General features: G+C 44.8%; 1 protein-coding gene and 1 non-coding gene across 2 annotated transcripts in view; one reads left to right on the forward strand and one right to left on the reverse strand.

Moving 5' to 3' along the window:
- FAM178B (family with sequence similarity 178 member B) overlaps positions 1–19,328 on the forward strand; it is a 119,311-nt gene that overhangs the window by 822 nt on the left and 99,161 nt on the right. The window contains 4 exon segments of the mRNA XM_049784593.1: positions 1,275–1,359; positions 5,451–5,568; positions 10,941–11,045; positions 11,048–11,094. Coding sequence (XP_049640550.1) covers positions 1,275–1,359; positions 5,451–5,568; positions 10,941–11,045; positions 11,048–11,094 — 355 coding nt within the window.
- On the reverse strand, positions 2,197–2,303 carry LOC126025066 (U6 spliceosomal RNA). Its single transcript, XR_007501114.1, has one exon. It is a non-coding gene; the product is annotated as a U6 spliceosomal RNA (small nuclear RNA).

The following is a 19,328-nucleotide window of genomic DNA, read 5'->3' on the forward strand; positions in this document are numbered from 1 at the left end:
AAATGTGGTGAGGTCAAAGCACAGGCTTGGGCTGACTCAGAGACTCTGTGACTAGGTGGACTCTGAGTGTTTTAAGATTCAGGAAATGGATTTGAAGATCAGAAGTTCAGTTGATTATAATAATCAAGATTTTCAGTGACCTAAATGTAATTAACAGGAAACTGATAATTACACATTTCAGTCATAGAATAGAATACCCTGTAAAAAAAACACTCTCAAGAGTCTTTGCCTAGGGTAGATGTAGTCTTGACCCTCAAGACATTTGAGAGCAAAACTAAGGTGATAGTATGTTGTTATCTGTGTTAAGTGGAATAAGTAGGATTTCTGATCTTTTTTTCTTATCTAAGCATGAATATCTCTGAAATAGAATTGAACTCCCTAGATCATGTATGAAGCCAGTTCTGTACCAGTGGAGGGAGATAAATGAAATGATCAACAGGGACTCTCCCTTCTCTGTAAAGGATATGTTCCAAGCCCCTATGGTATCTGAAACTGTGGCTGGTACCAAATGCTATAGATACTATGTTTTATTCTATACATACCATACCTGTGATTAAATTTTAACTTAAAATGAGCACATTGAGATTTTAAAAAGTAATAATAAAATAGAGCAATTAAAACAATATGTTGTGCTGAAAGTTGCATGAATGTGGTTTTTCTTTTTTTTTTTTTTTTTTTGTGGTTTTTTTTGGGTCACACCCGGCAGTGCTCAGGGGTTATTCCTGGCTCCAGGCTCAGAAATTGCTCCTGGCAGGCACGGGGGACCATATGGGGCGCCGGGATTCGAACCGATGACCTCCTGCATGAAAGGCAAATGCCTTACCTCCATGCTATCTCTCCAGCCCGAATGTGGTTTTTCTAAGAGCATCTTATTAGAGTTGAAGAGATGGTATGATGCTTGACTTCCATGCAGCTGACCCCTTTTGACCCTTGCACCTCATGTGCAACTCCTGTCACTGCCACGAATAATTGTTAAACACAGGTCAAGAATAAGCACCCTGAGCAGTGACAGGTATGGTGCCAAAAAACAAAAAAGGCAAAAAGGAAAAGAAAAAAAAGAACATTTTATTGTGTGCACCATGTTCTGCCTACATTTGACCTTGGCAAACAGAAACCACAGATGAGGACACAGCACTCTTTGCCTTTAGACATATCATTTGTTCACATTAATGAGTTGCCTGTTCAGAAAAGTAAGCAAGGAAAGATTTAAGTTAATTAAATGTTATTATTTCCTGCCTTTTTTTCTTTCTTCCTCTTTCCCATGTATTTTCTACAATTCACCCTAGGGAGCTCGAACAGCTACATCAATAGCTTAGATTACTTATTGCAGGAGAAGAAATGAGTATGAAAAAGGTTGTTGTTGGGCGGTCATATCTGCAGCGGAACCATCTGAGATTTGGAGCACATTTGTCTCAGGCTAGAACAGCATCCCTCTGCCTTCCCTTCAGAGAATGTCTCTGAGGCAACCTCTGTGCTCTTATTAAGAATGACCAGGTCAAAGTGGACTGTCCATGACAGCCCCACTACATACAGTCGAGCTTTGCTGCTGTCCTCTTTCCACCTTGCCTCTCTTCTGTTCAGTTCTTGCCAATTTGGGGGTCTTTTCATGCTCAGAAATTACTCCTGGTAGGCTCGGGGGACCATATGAAATGCCAGGATTCGAACCACTGACCTGCATGAAAGGCAAATGTCTAACCTCCATGCTATCTCTCCAGCCCCATATTCTTTTTTGTTTGTTTGTTTTTATGTTTTTTTTTGTTTTTGTTTTTGGTTTTTGGGTCACACCCGGCAGTGCTCAGGGGTTACTCCTGGCTCTATGCTCAGAAATCACTCCTGGCAGGCTCGGGGGACCATATGGGATGCCGGGATTCGAACCACTATCCTTCTGCACACAAGGCAAACATGCTACTTTCATGCTATCTCTCCGGTCCCTCATTCAAACATTCATTAAAAAGAAATGGGGAAAGCAGATAACATGTGCACTTGATAGTAATGAAGTGTTGGCCTTTCCTGCTGCTTTGTAATGCACATGAGCATACTATTTTCACAATCCTTCATCATTCTCACTTCTGCTTTTTCCTGGTATTTCCTAGAAACTCATGTAGACAGTTTCTAAATATGAAAACCTTGTTCAGATGGGAAATCTTTTAGGAGTTGGAGAAAGTCTTGTGCTCATTTTCTCTTCTTTTTTTTTTTTTAAATATGAAATGCTTCACAAATTTGTGTGTCATCCTTGCACAGGGGCCATGCTAATCTTCTCTGTATCGTTCCAATTTTAGTATATGTGCTGCCGAAGCGAGCACATTGTGCTCATTTTTCATGAACCAGAATATCACACTGAAGACCTATTTTGTATGAACATACTAGAATCCATTGTAACCATTAACACAAATTGCCATGAACTTACATTTTTTGTTTGTTTGTTTTTGGGTCACACCTGGCGGCGCTCAAGGGATACTCCTGGCTCTGTGCTCAGAAATCGCTCCTGGCAGGCAAGGGGGACTATATGGGATGCCGGGATTCAAACCACGTCCGTCCGGGATTGGCTGCATGCAAGGCAAACACCCTACCGCTGTGCAAGCTCTCTGGCCCTGAATATTAAAAGTCTTTAAAAGAAAGAACTAGAGGGCCCGGAGAGATTGCACAGCGGTGTTTGCCTTGCAAGCAGCCAATCCAGGACCAAAGGTGGTTGGTTCAAATCCCGGTGTCCCATATGGTCCCCAGTGCCTGCCAGGAGCTATTTCTGAGCAGACAGCCAGGAGTAACCCATGAGCACCATTGGGTGTGGCCCAAAAACCAAAAAAAAAAAAAAAAGAAGAAGAAAGAAAGAAAGAAAGAAAGAAAGAAGGAAGGAAGGAAGGAAGGAAGGAAGGAAGGAAGGAAGGAAGGAAGGAAGGAAGGAAGGAAGGAAGGAAGGAAGGAAGGAAGGAAGGAAGGAAGAAGAAAGAAAGAAAGAAAGAAAGAAAGAAAGAAAGAAAGAAAGAAAGAAAGAAAGAAAGAAAGAAAGAAAGAAAGAAAGAAAGAAAGAAAGAAAGAAAGAAAGAAAGAAAGAAAGAAAGAAAGAAAGAAAGAAAGAAAGAAAAAGAAAGAAAGAAAGAACTAGAATCTGATTCTATACAGTAGGCTCCTCACACTGCTTACAGCTGAGCTCAGCCAGGGTCGTGTGCTTCAGATTTTGGATTCTCTTTCCTACTGAACATTCCTTTAGATGGAACATGAGAAAATTGCTCACTGCTACATTCTCCATCCTTTGTCCTCCTGTTTCATGTTTGCTTAGTGCACACAGTCCAGTTAAGTATCGACAGAGCAGTATGATTATTTCCTGCTTAGGTTCTTGTCTTTCCTCTCCTGCTGGCCTGAATAATGGCTCCCTTGTCTCTTTTCCCCCACAAACCCACTGTCCTTGCCTAGCAGGCAAAATTAAAATTTTGAGTGAGTGGAAATTATTGTTTTTAACTTCATTTTTCATTTTCTTTTTTTTGGGGGGGGTTGGGTTTTGGGTTTTTGGCCACACCCAGTGATACTCAGGAGTTACTCCTGGTTATGTGCTCAGAAATCACTTCTGGCTTGGAGGGCCATACGGAACACCAGGGAATCGAACCATGGTCTGTCCTAGGTTAGCCCATGCAAGGCAAATGCCCTACTTCTTGTGCCACTGCTCTGGCCCTTCATTGTTCATTTTTTGCCCTCATATACACCCACAGTCATCACCCTCCTCCCTACAGTTCTTCTGGGCTTTTTTTTTTTTTTAGCTCCTTCACCTGAGTCATTTTTCTCCCAAACAGGAGTCACAACTCTCTATTTCCACAGAGCCTAGAACTATGCTATAAATATAGTAGAGGCTTGAAAGTTTTAGCAGAGGGCCTGGAGAGATAGCACAGCAGCGATTGCCTTGCAAGCAGGCGATGCAGGACTAAAGGTGGTTGGTTCGAATCCCGGTGTCCCATATGGTTCCCCCGTGCCTGCCAGGAGCTATTTCTGAGCAGACAGCCAGGAGTAACCCCTGAGCACCACTGGGTGTGGCCCAAAAAACAAAACAAAACAAAAAAAAAAAAAGAAAGAAAGTTTTAGCAGAAACATGAGCGGTTTTTAAGGAACCATCAAGCCTACTTATCAGTATCCCTGACAATGGGCAATTTGTACTCTTCACTGGATCCTCTTCTGGGCACTGGAGATCCAGAGGTGATGGTGCCATACTGCTCCCCTAGAACTTTAGCCTGATTTTTCCCAGGTTGTAAAAATGTTGAAAACACTGTATCTAACTTATCATCAGCCAAGGCTCCCTAGGAATTCTCTTGTCCTTAAATCTGTTAATAATATCTGGGGCAGATGTTTGGGGCTAATATTTGAGGCAGAGCAGGTGTGGGGGACAGTAGGATTGACTATAAAGAATTCGATGCAGAAATTTTGGTGACCGGTCAGGACTAGAACTTATTGTGCTGGCAAATAAGGGCTTCAGGCAGGAACAGGAGGACAAGCAGCAAAGATGCATGGGAGTTGACCCTGAGGGAACGTCCTGAATACATTGTAAGCATGTAGGGAGGAGCTTTCTCATGCATTTAAGAAAGACAACTCACTCAGTCTCCATTAGGGAAGAAGGAAAAAAAAAAGGGCATAAGAAAATTGGATAGTGATGAGAACCCCTGGCAAGCAGGTGGTTGGGCTTCTGAGGAGTATATAGATATGTTAGCTGGAGATGGGGTATAGAGAAAAGGAATTCAGACTTGGACTAATGGGGGCAGAGGCTCAGGGAGCAACCAGCCTGTTTACCCAGGGAGGGTATGGGCTGAGAACTAAGCCCAAGTGACTATGGTCTGAACCAGGGTGACCCCCGGAAGAGCAGGGCAATTACAGAACAAGCTTCGAGAATACTGAAGGAGGAACTGGGATCAGTGGAGTAAGGAGGATATGGAGGATTACAAGGGCTCAGGATGGCAGGCAGGGCAGGTTGAAAAGGAGGCAGACTAGCACTCAGGAGCTGGTGGAGAAAATATAGGGATGCCTGGACTCTGTGGTGAAAGACATAGCCAAGAATGAGGGGAGCAAGGCGTGGGATCTGAAGGATTTTTATTCAAGCATTGAGAAACAAGCCTTTGTCAAGGACCCTAGGGAGCAGGGGGCATGGGATACCTGCCAGTCAGGGTGGCAGGGCCTTGGGAGGAATAGAATGCAAGACACAGACCTTGATGTGTGAGCAAGTGAGCAATTGCAAAGGCAATGACCATCGATGTGGACACTCTGAATGCAGCTCCTCTCTGCCCTTTCCAGCAGTGGAAATCCATTGTTACTGTGCAGTCTGTCCCTACCCACTCCCCAATATCTAAGTTTGGAAGCAGAGTGCAGAGAGGCCAGGACAGAGGTGCTCCTGTTCTACCATTTACTCCTTGACCTGGCTATGTGCTTGGGGCTCCCTGCACCCAGTGCCAGAGCACTACCTCCTTTCTCTCTAGGGAACAAGAGCAAGAAAAGATGCTCCTGCAAGAGTGTCCTGATATCAACTCCCTGGATCTCAAAGAAGAAGAGGTGCTGCTCACAGCCGAGCACAGATAAAGAGCTGAGTTAGGTGGAGTTCTAGCTTGTCCACCACGTGGGGCCCCTGTGAAGCCTCTCTAAGATGAAGGATTTCGGTGTCTTCCTGTTCTCAGATAGAGTCCTGCTATGTGTTTAGGTGGTCTCCTCCTCAGCCAGCCTTCATTTATGGATTGCACAGAGACTCTGAACTAGGGATAATGCAGGCTTCTGAGGCCAGCAAGAGGAGACTTAGCAGGCTCATCCAGTGCTGGAGTTGCCCACACTACACTGGTACACAATTCTTCCCTGTGCTGCTAGGCACGCTCATTTCTGCAGTGACCTCATCCTAGCCTCCAGCTCCTTCCTGTTTCTCTGGATGATGGGGCTTACTATGTTCCCTGCATATTGTCATAGTCTTTCCTAGATTCACTTCTTCTTTCCCTCTCATCTCTCTTCTTTTACATTTCCTACATAAAATTATTTTACTTCACTATAAAATGGAAAAGAAAGGAGAGAGAAGGCATGGCTTCTCTGTTCCCATGTGTTCCCAGATCTAAAAGCAGGTCACCTGCAGAAGGGATGACAAAATAAGTCTGAATTAGATGGCTTTGAGCAGGGAACACACATGGTCACATGTTCTTTCCCCCTTTCTTAGGGTGAGGGAGAAGCACTTCTGTCATTGCTTTCTGACTTTGGGGCCATTGGCTGGGGGAAGATGGACTTTTCTGTAGTAGAGTCTCAGAGACATGGAGACTATTCATTTTGGGGGTAGGTCTCAGCCATCTGTCCTGCTGGTGTACTGCATTTGTGCTGTCCTGTTAGACTTTATAGATCCAGCAAAAGTGGAAGCAGATGGGTATCTGCTCTTAAAGTGCCTAGTAAGGCAGGGAATTGGATGACAGGAGCTGGAGTTACCAGTAATGAGGAGCAGGACAGAGAGGAAAAAGTAGATAAATGCTGAGATATGGTGAAGGTTTAGGTGAGAGGTCAGAGAAGGCCTCTGTGACTTCTTTTGGGAAGCCTGGAGGACTTCCAATCACTGTTCAGGAGCCATGGGCCCCTCCTGCTGCCTGTAGACTAATGACTCAAAACTAGACCTGAGGATGCCCAGGGATGATGCATTACTAGGAATCAAACTGGGGTCAGTCACATGCAAGTCGCAGGCATGGCTTACTCTGAAACAGGTATTCTGAATTAGAGTCATTAGAGAGATGAGAGGCAGCTCAGGGTCAACTGGGAAGCAGCAAGGAGGGCCAGGTGAGGCGCTTTGTCAGTTTTTCTTCCAAAGGAGCAGGCTACCATTTATCTGAACCTCCATTTTCTGCCACTGGAGGGCCATGGTGGGTAGAAAAGGGGAGATGGAGCCACAGGAGACAGCAGTAATGTCAGGTGTAGGTGGCTGTGAGCTACAGTGGGGTGGGGTGGAGCAGGCACATTCAAGGTATATTTTCATGCTAGAGTTGCTGAGACTTGATGAATCAGGTGGAGGCCATGAGAGGTGAGAAAGGAGTTAAGGGGACCCCAAGGAACAGCTGAAGCTGCTTTAAACTGGAAGAGACAGGGCTGGACTGATAGTACAGAGGGTTTGCCTTGCACACGCTGACTTTGGTTCAACTCCTGGCATTACATATGAAACCCTGACCACCGCTAAGAGTAATTCTTAATTTTAAATTAAAAAAAAAAAGAGTAATTCTTGAATGAAGAGCCAGAAGTAACCCCTGAGCACCACTGGGAGGGCTCTCAACCCCAAAACATCTTGGTGGAAAGTGATGACAGCTGGGCCAGGGAAGGTGCTGGCATGAGAACCAGGTTCACTTGGGGGATCCCAGAAAAGATCAAGCAGGTTCTTCGGAGACTGTCACATGCAGAGACAACCTGGAAGTCACCAGGTACAGATACTATTTAAAGCCACAAAGGCACAAGTGGATGAGTGCAGGCAGTAAGGATAAAAATGGGTGCAGCTCGGAGTATCTGCATATCACAAGCAGAAAATAGCAAGGAGAGAAGGCAAGTTGCAGGAAAACCAGGCCGGAGTGCAGGGAGAAGAGCCAGATTCAAGAATCAGTTAATAGATTGTAAGGGGCCCAGGAAGGATCCCAAAGGGTTGCATGGAATACATACATTGCATTCTGGTGCCCCAGATTTCATCCCTGGCACATTCCCTAAGCATCTCTGGGAGTGACCCCAAGCCTGGAGTTAACTGTGAGCACCACAGGGAGTGACCCAAAAATTAAAAATTAAAAAGGTAGTAAATGCTTTAGCCTTTGAAGAGAGGCACACACTGGCACAGGACTGTTTACCCAACCCTGGCCTAGGTTAGGAGAAAACCTTACCCCTGAGCTCTCCTAACTGGTACCATTTGTGCTGTTAGTATCTGTATACTTTCGATTTGGAACAGCCAGGCAGAGGCTCCACATACACCACCCAGAGATCCAGGAACAGGAAGCCATGTGTGGCTAGGGTGGCTCTTGGAGAGCAGGTGGGATGGGGTCATACTGGGCAAAATCTGTGGGGCTTGGCTAAAAGCCTTGGTAGCCTCAAAGATGTGGCTCAGCATTAAAATGTGTGTGTGTGTGTGTGTGTGTGTGTGTGTGTGTGTGTGTGTGTGTTCCGTCCCTGACACCATGCATACAAAGAAAGGCAGTTTTCTTTCTAAGTTGAAGCATATGGATTTGGTTTACAGACCCTTCATTCACTGGACGAATAGCCTTGGAGTTAAACCTCATAAACCCTTTCTAAAATCTCTTTAGCAAGACTGAAATCATAGTACAGTGGGTAAGGTACTTTCCTTGCACATAGCTGACCGGATTCATTCCCTGGCATCCCAGATGACCCCCTGAGCATCACCATGAATAATTCCTAAATGCAGTGCCAAGAGTAACTTCTGAGCATAATGAAGTGTGACCCACAAAACAAAACACAAAAACTAATTCAGTAAGTAATCTCTATAACAGAGGTACAATCTAGTGCATTGCCTTTCTGCTGAGTACTTAAAATAATCTAGTAGCACATCCAAGATTCAAAATTTAAAACACATTCTCTCTCTCCTTTCTCTCTCCCTCTCCTCTCTCTCTCTCCCTCTCACTCCCCCCATGCCAAAGGCAGTACTCTGGGCATCCAGCTTAAGAAGGTGTCCCTGGCTTTGAAATTGTTGATATTTTCTGGTCACGTGACATGTTCAAGTAGTATGTTCAGAAGCCGTTTTGACAACAGCCACTTTGAGGTGGTTGTTTTGATGTGGATCATTTTGATGACACTGTTCAGCTTTCTGCTTCAAAGAAAAATACTCATTGATGTACAGAGCCAGCAGCCTTATATTTCTCGGTGAGGCCTGGGGAAGAGATGGGAGCCTGGGAGGGATGCAGGATTGAGATTTAACCACCATCTGGCCAACAAGTCATCTCTGTCCAGGAGTCACATGACTGCCACTATGTCATGCTGTAGAAAGGACCCTATGTCCCTGAGCAGGATGAGCATCAGCATCTTGAATGGACAATGTCCTGCATGGTCTGTGCTTTTTAAAGACCCTGTGTCTTCTGGGGCAGGGGTGGGAGGGATTCAAACTACAACATCTTCCTTTATCCCCAGTTCTAGATTGTACAGGAAATTCTCAATTAAATGTAAGAGTCATCTCTGACCTTTTCATAGTGCACACGCCTTATATTTAATGTCACAAGCATTCCTTTGAATGGTGGCTTTGAGGCCAGGGTCCTTTGAATGATGGCTTTGGGATAGACCCTCATCCAAATGAGCTTCCTACCTCAAGACTTAATCATGTATACTTTTTTCCTCCTTTTATTATAAAAGCAGCCCAAGAGTCACACTCTAAAACTCAGAGTGGCAAAGAAAGGAACAAAACAGAAACTAGTTTTATTGTGTGTAGTGTGTAGTTTGCTGTGTACAATCTAGTGGGCCCATCCAAATCTCCCTGTTCATTCAGTGTCTTTCCTACCAGGCTTGCTGCCTTTTCCTCTACATTGGTCTTCCCATGCCTTGGATCCCTGGTCTGGAATGAACATCTTTCACATGTCCTCATGACCTACCTCCAGTGCCTCTAGCTTTACCTGCAAGGCATAGGGGAGCTTCTGGCTTGAAATCTCAGGGTCAGGCTCTTAACCTGTGTTGGGGATTCTCTTGGGAGAAGGGCTACAGTGCCATATAGTTTGTTTTATGGTGGTACTACTGTTAGATGTACATGTGGAACAGAGCACAGTTATATGAAATGAACATGAAATGGCTCCTCTTCCTTCCCTTACTCCAGATCCTGTCCTCCAGGGATGATATCAGATATAGTTGGAACTATCTAAAAGATATATATGTATACATGTGTATATGTATAAACTCACTTTCTTTTTTACATCTTGCTGTTCTCACCCACCATGTTCTGGCCTGTGGGCAGATAATCTTTGCTGTCCTTCCTGGAACAGAGTGTTGCCTCATGTTAGGAATCATCATTTTATTTTTATTTTGAGGTCACACCCGGTGATGCTCAGAAATCGCTCCTGGCTTGGGGGACCATATGGGACGCCGGGATCGAGCCATGGTCTGCCCTGGGTCAGCCGTGTGCAAGGCAAACGCCTTACCACTCTGCCATCGCTCCAGCCCCCTAGAAATCACCTTAATTGCACTCTTTTACCACCTATTTATCAATTCCTTCATAAGTGGGCCACATAAGACCTGGTAATTACTGCACCTTCTCAATCTAGCTAGAATGATGGCACCCTCTCATATTCCTGTCCCTCTGCGTGGGGCCCATCGTCCTGGGCACTGGGACTGTGCCAGGGTCAGGTGAGCCTAAAGTTTAGCCAGCTCCTTCAGCTGTTATTACTGGAGCTGGAAGGTAGCTGATGGCACAAGGCCAGATCCACTGACCACACACTCCCAGCCTTTACCCTCCTCTCCCCATCTCTTCGTGCTTCTCAGAGGCAAGACCCGGTTACAATTTGTTTTCACTCTTCCTTGGACTCAAGGTCATCCCACATGCTCTGACACCCACATGTGGTAGCATCAGATTGAACTCAGCAGAGCTGACAGTTGGAGCTGTGTTGGAGACAGCATTTCTCCCTCCCCCCCCACCCCTTGGTTTTTGGGTCACACCTGGACTCCTGGCTCTACGCTCAGAAATCGCTCCTGGCAAGGCTCAGGGGACCATATGAGATGCCTGGGATTTGAACCACCATCCTTCTGCATGCAAGGCAAACGCCTTACCTCCATGCTATCTCTCTGGCCCCCCTGAGGCCAGCATTTCTTAACTGAGGCCCGGAGGAGCAGAGGAGTTTGACAGCCTCTCACTGTTTCTTCTTCTATCAGCAGGTGGCGCTACCCCCCTGGTCTCCCTGCTACAGGATTAGACTAGTACTGAGCAGCCTCTGGACGTCACAGCTGCTGACACCACCCCCACCCTGCTCTGCTGCCTTTCCTTTGCCAAGTTGCTGCTGGAGAGGTTCTCTACGTCACTGCAAGCCATCCCAACAGTACATCCAGGCAAGACAATGTTTCTGTCCAGGTAGTACCCTCCGCCTTGCATCCTTGACTATATGCGCACCTAAAGTCCCAGAACCAATTGGAAGGGGTGTTCTTCAGGTAAATATTGGTAGGCCTGTCCAGGTCCCTACCTCAGGGAGACTCATGGGACTGAAAGGACCACTTTGACTGAAGAAATCCAAAGCTAGGTTCACATCAGATTTTGAGGATGTAGATGGGGCAAAGACACATAGCTAGTGATAACATTTAGTGTATTAATTTAAACTTTATTTATTTATTAATTGATTGATTGGTTTTGGGGGCCATACCCAGTGGCATTTAAGGGTTACTCCTGGCTCTGCACTCAGAAATTATTTCTGCCAGGCTGGGGACCATATGGGATGTTTGGAATACAACCAGGTCTCTCTCGGGTCAGTCACATGCAAGGCAAATGCCCTACCACTGTGCTATCTTTCTGGCCTCTAATATACTAATTTAGATGCACATACTTTTTCAGATATCATGAGGTAGCAAATGTTAGTTTCCTGTGGTCATGTTGGTTTTTTTTCTACACCACATCCCAGTTAGATAAAACACCTTCATTATCCATGCTTTTGGGGTTATGTTCCTGTGACGAGAAGCCCAATTTTCTAGGGCACAGCATGATCATGTTCTTCTCCATGTTTAAGAAACTGCCCTCCTCCTCTTTGTGTGTGAGATGATAACAAGGAAAAGTTTGTCCTCTGCTTCAGGGATACCCTCTGCTTTGTTTGGATAACTGCCTCTTCCTCTTCTCTGGAAAGCAAACTCACCACTATTATCAACATAACTGCTATGTGGCTTTTAATGAGTTTTTTTTTTTAAACTCTGCTACAATAATACCCAACATTTGCTATTGTCAGTTCTTATATCTAAGAGAGAAAAGGCCTATAGGGTTCATGCAGTGGCTGAATTCTGGGTGCCTGGAAAACATGGTATGGAGAGGTTCCTTGATCTAACACTACATGGGAGCATAACACTCCAACACAGGAGTATTGTTCACTTTTCCAGCCACTCTGGGTTTTCTTTGGGAGGGAGGAGGTGGTTTGGGACTATAGCCATCAGTGTTCAGGGCGTACTCCCAACTGGGTTTTCAGAGAGCACTCCTGGTGATTCTAGTGGAAGGAAGGACATATATGGTGCTGAGAATTGAACCAGGAGGCTGCACACAAAGTAAGGGCCTTACTCTCTGTACTACCTCTCTGGCTCACTTCTGGGTTTTTTTTTAATGACTATTTTTTTATTCTAACATCATAATATTTAATTTGATTTAGGAGCTTGGCCCACTTGTGTTCAAGGATTACTCCTGGCTCTGTGCTCAGGATTTACTCCAAGTAGTGCCCAGAGTAACTTTTAGGGTGCCGGAGCTTGAACTGAGGTCAGTAGTGTGCATGGCAAGTGCCTTACCCTGTGCTGAATCTGTTCCACTATTTCTTTATAAAGAAAAAAAAGTAGGGCCCGGAGAGATAGCACAGTGGCGTTTGCCTTGCAAGCAGCCGATCCAGGAACAAAGGTGGTTGGTTCGAATCCCGGTGTCCCATATGGCCCCCTGTGCCTGCCAGGAGCTATTTCTGAGCAGACAGCCAGGATTAACTCCTGAGCATCGGCCGAGTGTGGCCCAAAAACCCCCCCCAAAAAAAAGAAAAAGAAAAAGAAAAAAAAAGTAATATTTTGGGGGACCACACCCAATGACCCTTCTGGCTATGCGCTCAGAAATTGCTCCTGGCTTGGGGGACCATATGGGATGCTGGAGGATTGAACTGTGATCTGTCCTAGGTTAGCGCGAGTGCAAGGCAGATGCCTTACCGCTTGCACCACCGCTCTAGCCCCCTAAAGTAATATTTTTATGCGTTTATTTTAAAACTTTTATCATGAAATGTTTTCAGCTTACACAAAAGTAATAAAAACTGTTTTAACTTCTTGCAGGCAGCAGGCTCTCCCTACTAGATAGGAGATTGCCAGACTACTTGTGTTTCACCCTCCAAAAAAAAAGTTTTAACTTCCAATTGGCAGACAGATTAAAGTATTAAACTGTAAAAAAAAAAAAAAAAAAGGTTTAACTTCCATGTACCCATCACTTAGCTTTAACAATTGTCTATTCAAAATGATTCCTGGTTCATCTCTCCTTTTGCATATAACACTGTCCCCTCAGGATTATTTTATTAGTTTGTGCATTATTATGTGTGTACATGTGATGCTGAGGATCAAACCCAAGTCTTATGCATACAAGTCATGCTCTTTACTGTTGAGCCACATTCCTGGACCTCATTATTTTTGTTTTTTTGGAGGGTCACACCCATGGCCCCAAACCAGAGGTTACATCTGGCAGTTTTCAGGGGAATTATATAATGCCAGAGATCAAAACTGGGCATTTGTGCTATCTTTCAGGCCTCACAGGATTATTTGTTTACTAATTCTTTTTATTTTCCAGTTTTTGGGCCACGTGCAAAGAAAATGCCTTACCCTCCTGTATTCTCCCTTCCCAATCCTCTGAATTATTTTTAAGCAAATACCAGACACATATGCTGTAGTCTATTATGTCCTTTAATTTGTCTCTAAAAAATAGAATTCTGTATTTAGAAATAATTTCAGTACCATTATTACTGTATATTACCCTAAAAAATGTGGTGAATTTTAAGTATCAGTGTGCACAGTTCCTTGTTTTTCTTGTGTTTCTTTTTTTTTTATATGCTGTTCAACTGATTATCTTTGAAGGCCCAAGCAACGTAGTTAGCTAGTTGATGGAAACAAATGATACTACATTATATTTATGCCCAAAGATATTTGACCCTTTATATACATCTACATAAATTTCAACTTTCCCTTACTCAAAACATTGTGGTAGAGAATATATTTGTTCATAAATATTTGTCTGGAGGCCTGGAATGAATCCCCAGGTGTACTGTGAGAGGACTGGGATTGAATGGGTGATTATGGGTAGGTAATGGGTCACACTGAGGATTGAACAACTTCTGATAAAGATATGAGGAAAATAGGTGACACAGGGGAATAAATATGGGGCAACACACTTGCCCTGATGGAGCCGGAGAGATAGTATAGCCGATAAGGTACTTTCCTTGCATGTGGATGGCCCAGGTTCCATCCCCAGCATCCATATGGTGCCCCATGCCTGCCAGGAATAATTCATGAGTGCAGAGCCAGGAGTAACCCCTGAGCACTGCCAGGTGTGGCCACAAGTTAAAAAAAAAAAAAAAGAAGAAGAAGAAGACACTCGGAGCCTTGTTAGATGTAGCCTAAAACCTCACACATCTACACACACACACACACACACACACACACACACACACACACACATGCTATATGAGAAAAAAGGTAAAAGTAAAAAAAAAATGAAAGAAAAGAGGTGAGACTGGAGCTAGAAAAGTGAACAGGTCAGAGTAGGTCTGGCTGGCATGGAGCCAGCAAGAGAAGAGAAAGGAAGTCACTTGCTAAGCCCTGGTCAGGGGTGTGTGCTGATAGCAGGTTTTCTGTCCTGGAAGGAGGTTGGCAGGAATGTGTGACAGATGAAATGGCCCCCAGTACAGAGGAGGGATCTTGGATTAGAGGGGCTGGCCCAAAGGGACCAGATGGCCAGCCAGCTTCTCTGAAGCATAGAATTCAAACTCAGCTCCTTCAAGAATGCTTATAAATTATAGGGGCCTGAGTTATTGCCAGCATCTCCCAGATGCAAGGCTGGAAGGGTGCCTGGTTTATTGCACTTGGTAGGGTCACGGGACCCCCATCATGAAGTGGGGAAGTGCCACTTCCGAAAGTCACCACTTAGCTTTGGGTCCTCTTTTATTTCCTGTTTATGCCAAAGACTCTGACTGCAGACACAAGAGTGGGAATACTCATCAGAGTTCAATAATTATCCCCTTGTGTTCAGCCGGAAACAGGAAAATAGAGAAAGAAGAAAAGGTTTCTTGATTTCTCAAAAAAGCAATATGGTTCAAGTTCTTCATACAAAAAGTCAGTATTTTTGGTAGAGTGCATTTCATTTTTATTATCCCCATTTATGCCACACTGTATTTTCTAAAATGAAATGAAAATTTAATTCACTAGAAGGTAGAAATTTCTTTAAAAAAATAAAATAGGGGCCGGAGAGATAGAGTGGAGTAAGGCGTTTGCCTTTCATGCAGAAGGTCATCGGTTGGAATCCCCCCGGCGTCCCATATGGTCCCCTGTGCCTGCCAGGAGCAATTTCTGAGCATGGAGCTAGGAGTAACCCCTGAGCACTGCTGGGTGTGACCCAAAAACCACACACACACACACACACACACACACACACACACAAAATCCTCTCTTGAAATTCACTTCACTTTACCCTTCCATGAAGAGGAGTGATGGGATATTATCTATGTGGCGTGGGACAGAATAGGAAATCTTGACCCCAAGTTGCTCTCTGATCACATGGCAGCCTCCATGCCTGGCTTCCCATCCAGTCTCACAGGGCATTTGCAAGGGCACTGCTTCAAGAGGGCAACACTTGAACTGGAAATGGCCTGAAGGTTCTCTCTTCTCAGAATCTCCCTTCCCGCATGGCCTTAGGTGAGTTCCCTAGGACCAAAGCCTTGAGTCTGGGATTAGTCCCCCAGGTCTGAACTTGTCCTTCAGGTAGGAGGACCACAGGGAAAAACAATGGTCTGCTGGATATTTTATCTTATTTTATTTTATTGGTTTTTGGGCCACATCTAGCTGCATTAAGGAATTACTCCTGGCTTTGTGCTCAGAAATTACTCCTGATAGGGTCTGTGGACCATATTAGATGCCAGAGACGGAACTCTGGTTGGCCATGTGCTCTTGCTCTTTTTGTTTGTTTGTTTGTTTGTTTTGGGACCACACCCAGCCATGTTTAGGAGTTACTCCTGGCTCTGCATTCAAAAATCGCAACTGGCAAACTCAGGAGATCATATTGGATGCCGTGAATTGAACCTGGGTCCATCCTAGATTGGCCGTGTGCAAGGCAAATGCCCTACTGCTGTGCTATCTCTCTGCTCCCTTTTTTTAATTTTACCTTTTTTTTTTTTAAAAAAAAAGGGGGGGGGGGCCGGGAAGGTGGCGCTAGAGGTAAGGTGTCTGCCTTACAAGCGCTAGCCAAGGAACGGACTGCGGTTCGATCCCCCGGCGTCCCATATGGTCCCCCCAAGCCAGGGGCGATTTCTGAGCACATAGCCAGGAGTAACCCCTGAGCGTCAAACGGGTGTGGCCCAAAAAACCAAAAAAAAAAAAAACAAAACAAAACTTTTCAGGGGATTTTGGGGCCACAACCAGCAGCTGTTCAAATCAGGGCTAGTCAAATGCAAGGCATTAAAAAAAAAAAAAAAAAAAAAGCCTTAACCCCTGTACCATCTCTCTTGAGTATTTTTTATTTAATTTATTAATTTAATTTTTTTTTTTGCTTTTTGGGCCACACCCAGTGATGCTCTGGGGTTACTCGTGGATTTGCACTCAGAAATTGCTCCTGGCAAAAAGAAAAAAAAAAAAGAAATTGCTCCTGGCTTGGGGGACCATATGGGATGCCGGGGGATCGAATCTAGGTCTATCTTAGGTGAGCACGTTTAAGGCAAATGCCTTACAGCTTGCACCATCACTCCGGCCCCTAATTTAATATTTTTATTTAAGTTTATTCATGTATTTTTTACATTTTAGTTTGAGAACCATACACAGAAGTGCTCAGCACTTACTCTTGGCTCTGCATTCAGGAATCACTTCTTATAGGTTTGGGGGAACATCTGGGATGATGAAGATCAAACCCTGGGTTGGCTACAGGCAAGACAAGCACCCTGTCCACTATCACTCCAGCCCTATTTTGTATCTTTTTTGTTTGGTTGGTTTTTTGGTCACACCCAGTGGCACTCAGGGGTAACTCCGGCCTCTGTTCTCAGAAATCGCTCCTGGCAGACAAGAGGGACCACATGTGGGATGCCGGGATTCAAACCACCATCTGTTCTAAATCAGCTGCATGCAAGGCAAATGTCCTACCGCTGTGCTATCTCTCTGCACCCCTATTTTGTGTCTTTGAGGAAGAGCTCAGAAGTTACTCCTGATAATGCTTGATGGACCTTGTAGTGCAGAGCTCAAATAAGGGTCAGTCACGTGCAAGTTCTTAAACCATGTGCTATGTCTCAAGCACCAATTTTTTTAAGTGACTACTACAGACTTTAAAATTTTTTTATTTTAACACTATAATTTGCTAAGTTGCTCAGAATACAGTTGTTTCAGACATTAATGTTCAATCATCAGTTCCATTATCAATATGACCTTCCCTTTATCAGTGGCCCCAACTTCCCACCCACCACCCTTGTAGGCACAAATAAATTTACTTCAGATTGCTTGTTACAAGACAAAGGCAAATCAAATGATCAAAACTTAAATCAGGGGCTGGAGCAGTGGCGCAGAGAGGTAAGGCATCTGCTTTGCTGGAGGTAACCTAGGACGGACCACGGTTGGATTTCTTGGCGTCCCATATAGTCCCCCAAGCCAGGAGTGATTTCTGAGCATAACCCCTGAGCGTCAATGAGTGTGCTCCCCGCAAAAAAAATACTTAGGTCAACAAAGATCAATTTAAAATCGTTGCTATATTTCTCCCTGACACTCAAGTCAGTATCTAAGGATTTACTGGACTGTGATTAGAGCTAGTTGAGCTTCCTGTGTTTTTGTTTAGGTTTACTGAGTTTGGTAGATTACTATGAAACTTTCCCATCATATATCCTGTGATACTGCTGGGCTGACATTACTATAAAATTTTTGAGGTATTAATAGCCATGAGCCGCTGCATGACTCAGTGGTCCTCAAACTGTTTAAATGGGGCCAGTTCACTGGCCTTCAGCCTGTTGGAGGGCCGGACTATAGTAAAAACAAAAACTATGAACAAATTCCTATGCACACTGCATATATCTTATTTTGAAGTGAAGAAACAAAATGGGAACAAATATAATATGTGGCCCACGGGCTGTAGTTTGAGGACCACTGGTAGGTAGATCTATAGACCTGAGACAAACTTAGTGGCTTGGCAGTTTGATAAGTTTAAGTTGTGGAGCTGATCCATTTTTGTCAGAGGGTGTAGAGTATGGCATTAAGCTGCTGTAGTTTGTAAAGAAAGAACTCTTTCCCCAACCCCTTTTCTTAGAGTATCACAGTGGGATCAGCCCAGACCGTTTTATCTGGGAAGTATGTGTGGACATTATTTTCTTTGGAGTTGGTAGGGCAGCCAGGCTGTTTTTCTGCCAGGAAGATAGCTATTGTGTATGTGTAAGTTGCTGGGTTTTCTAGTGGCAGGGTGGCACTGAGGGGAATTCGGAGGCTCGGCCCATCCCCATTTTGAAAATAATACCAGAGTTTAGCCTATAGTCTGGTCCTCTGCTGAATTCTTCACATCAGCCCCAGGATGAGGGAGGGGGGCTGTTATAGGGTTTCTGGAATCACATGATATGCCTTTTTGTGGGAACGCCTGAGACTCTCACAGGAAGTGTGACTATTCCACCTCATGCTAGTGTGGTGAGCTCCACTCCCTTTTTCTCCCCTCCTCTCCTCTCCCCTCCCCTCCTATCCTCTCCACTGGAGCACCGAGCACCAAGTGCAAAGCATCACTCTTGCCACCAGCAGTACCAGCACTTTTGCTACCATGATGTGGCCTCTGCCTCTTCCTGGCATGGCAGGGTGAACCCAAGTGAAAAACCCAGAATTCCTGGAGGCCGGAGTGATAACACAGAGGTAGGGATGGACCCAGATTCGATTCTAGGCATCCCATAATGGTCCCCAAGCCTACCAATAGCTATTTCTGAGTGCAGAGCCAGGAGTAACCCCTGAGCTCTGCTGGATGTAACCCCCTCCCCGCCCCCCCCAAAAAAAAAACAGGAAAAAAAAGAAAAAGAAAAAGAAAAACCCAGCACTGGGGCCTGAGAGATAATACAGTGAGTAGGGAGCTTGCCTTGTTGGCAGCCAATCCAGGTTTGGTCCCCAGCATTTAAAATGATTCCATGAGCCCCATCAGGAATGATTCCTGAGTCAGTAGAGCAGAATAACCCCTGAGAACTGAAGTATGGTCCTTCACCCTCCCCATCCCACCTCCAAGAAAATACTCTACCATTTACCCTATGTGGATACTGTGAGTCACTCAACTGGCCACAGTTGCTCCAAAATAAAAAGTCTTGGAAGCAGCCAACTGGGCAGTTACTGGGCCATGGGTCTCTGACTCAGGAAGTTGGTACTCCACTATATTTTTATTTATTTTGTTTGAGGGCCACACCCAGCAGTGCCCAGAGGTTCCTCCTGGCTCTATGCTCAAAAATCACTTCTGGCAGTGCTCAGGGACC

Source organism: Suncus etruscus, chromosome 12 (assembly GCF_024139225.1).
Source record: "Suncus etruscus isolate mSunEtr1 chromosome 12, mSunEtr1.pri.cur, whole genome shotgun sequence".
In the NCBI taxonomy this organism is placed as follows: Eukaryota; Metazoa; Chordata; class Mammalia; order Eulipotyphla; family Soricidae; genus Suncus; species Suncus etruscus.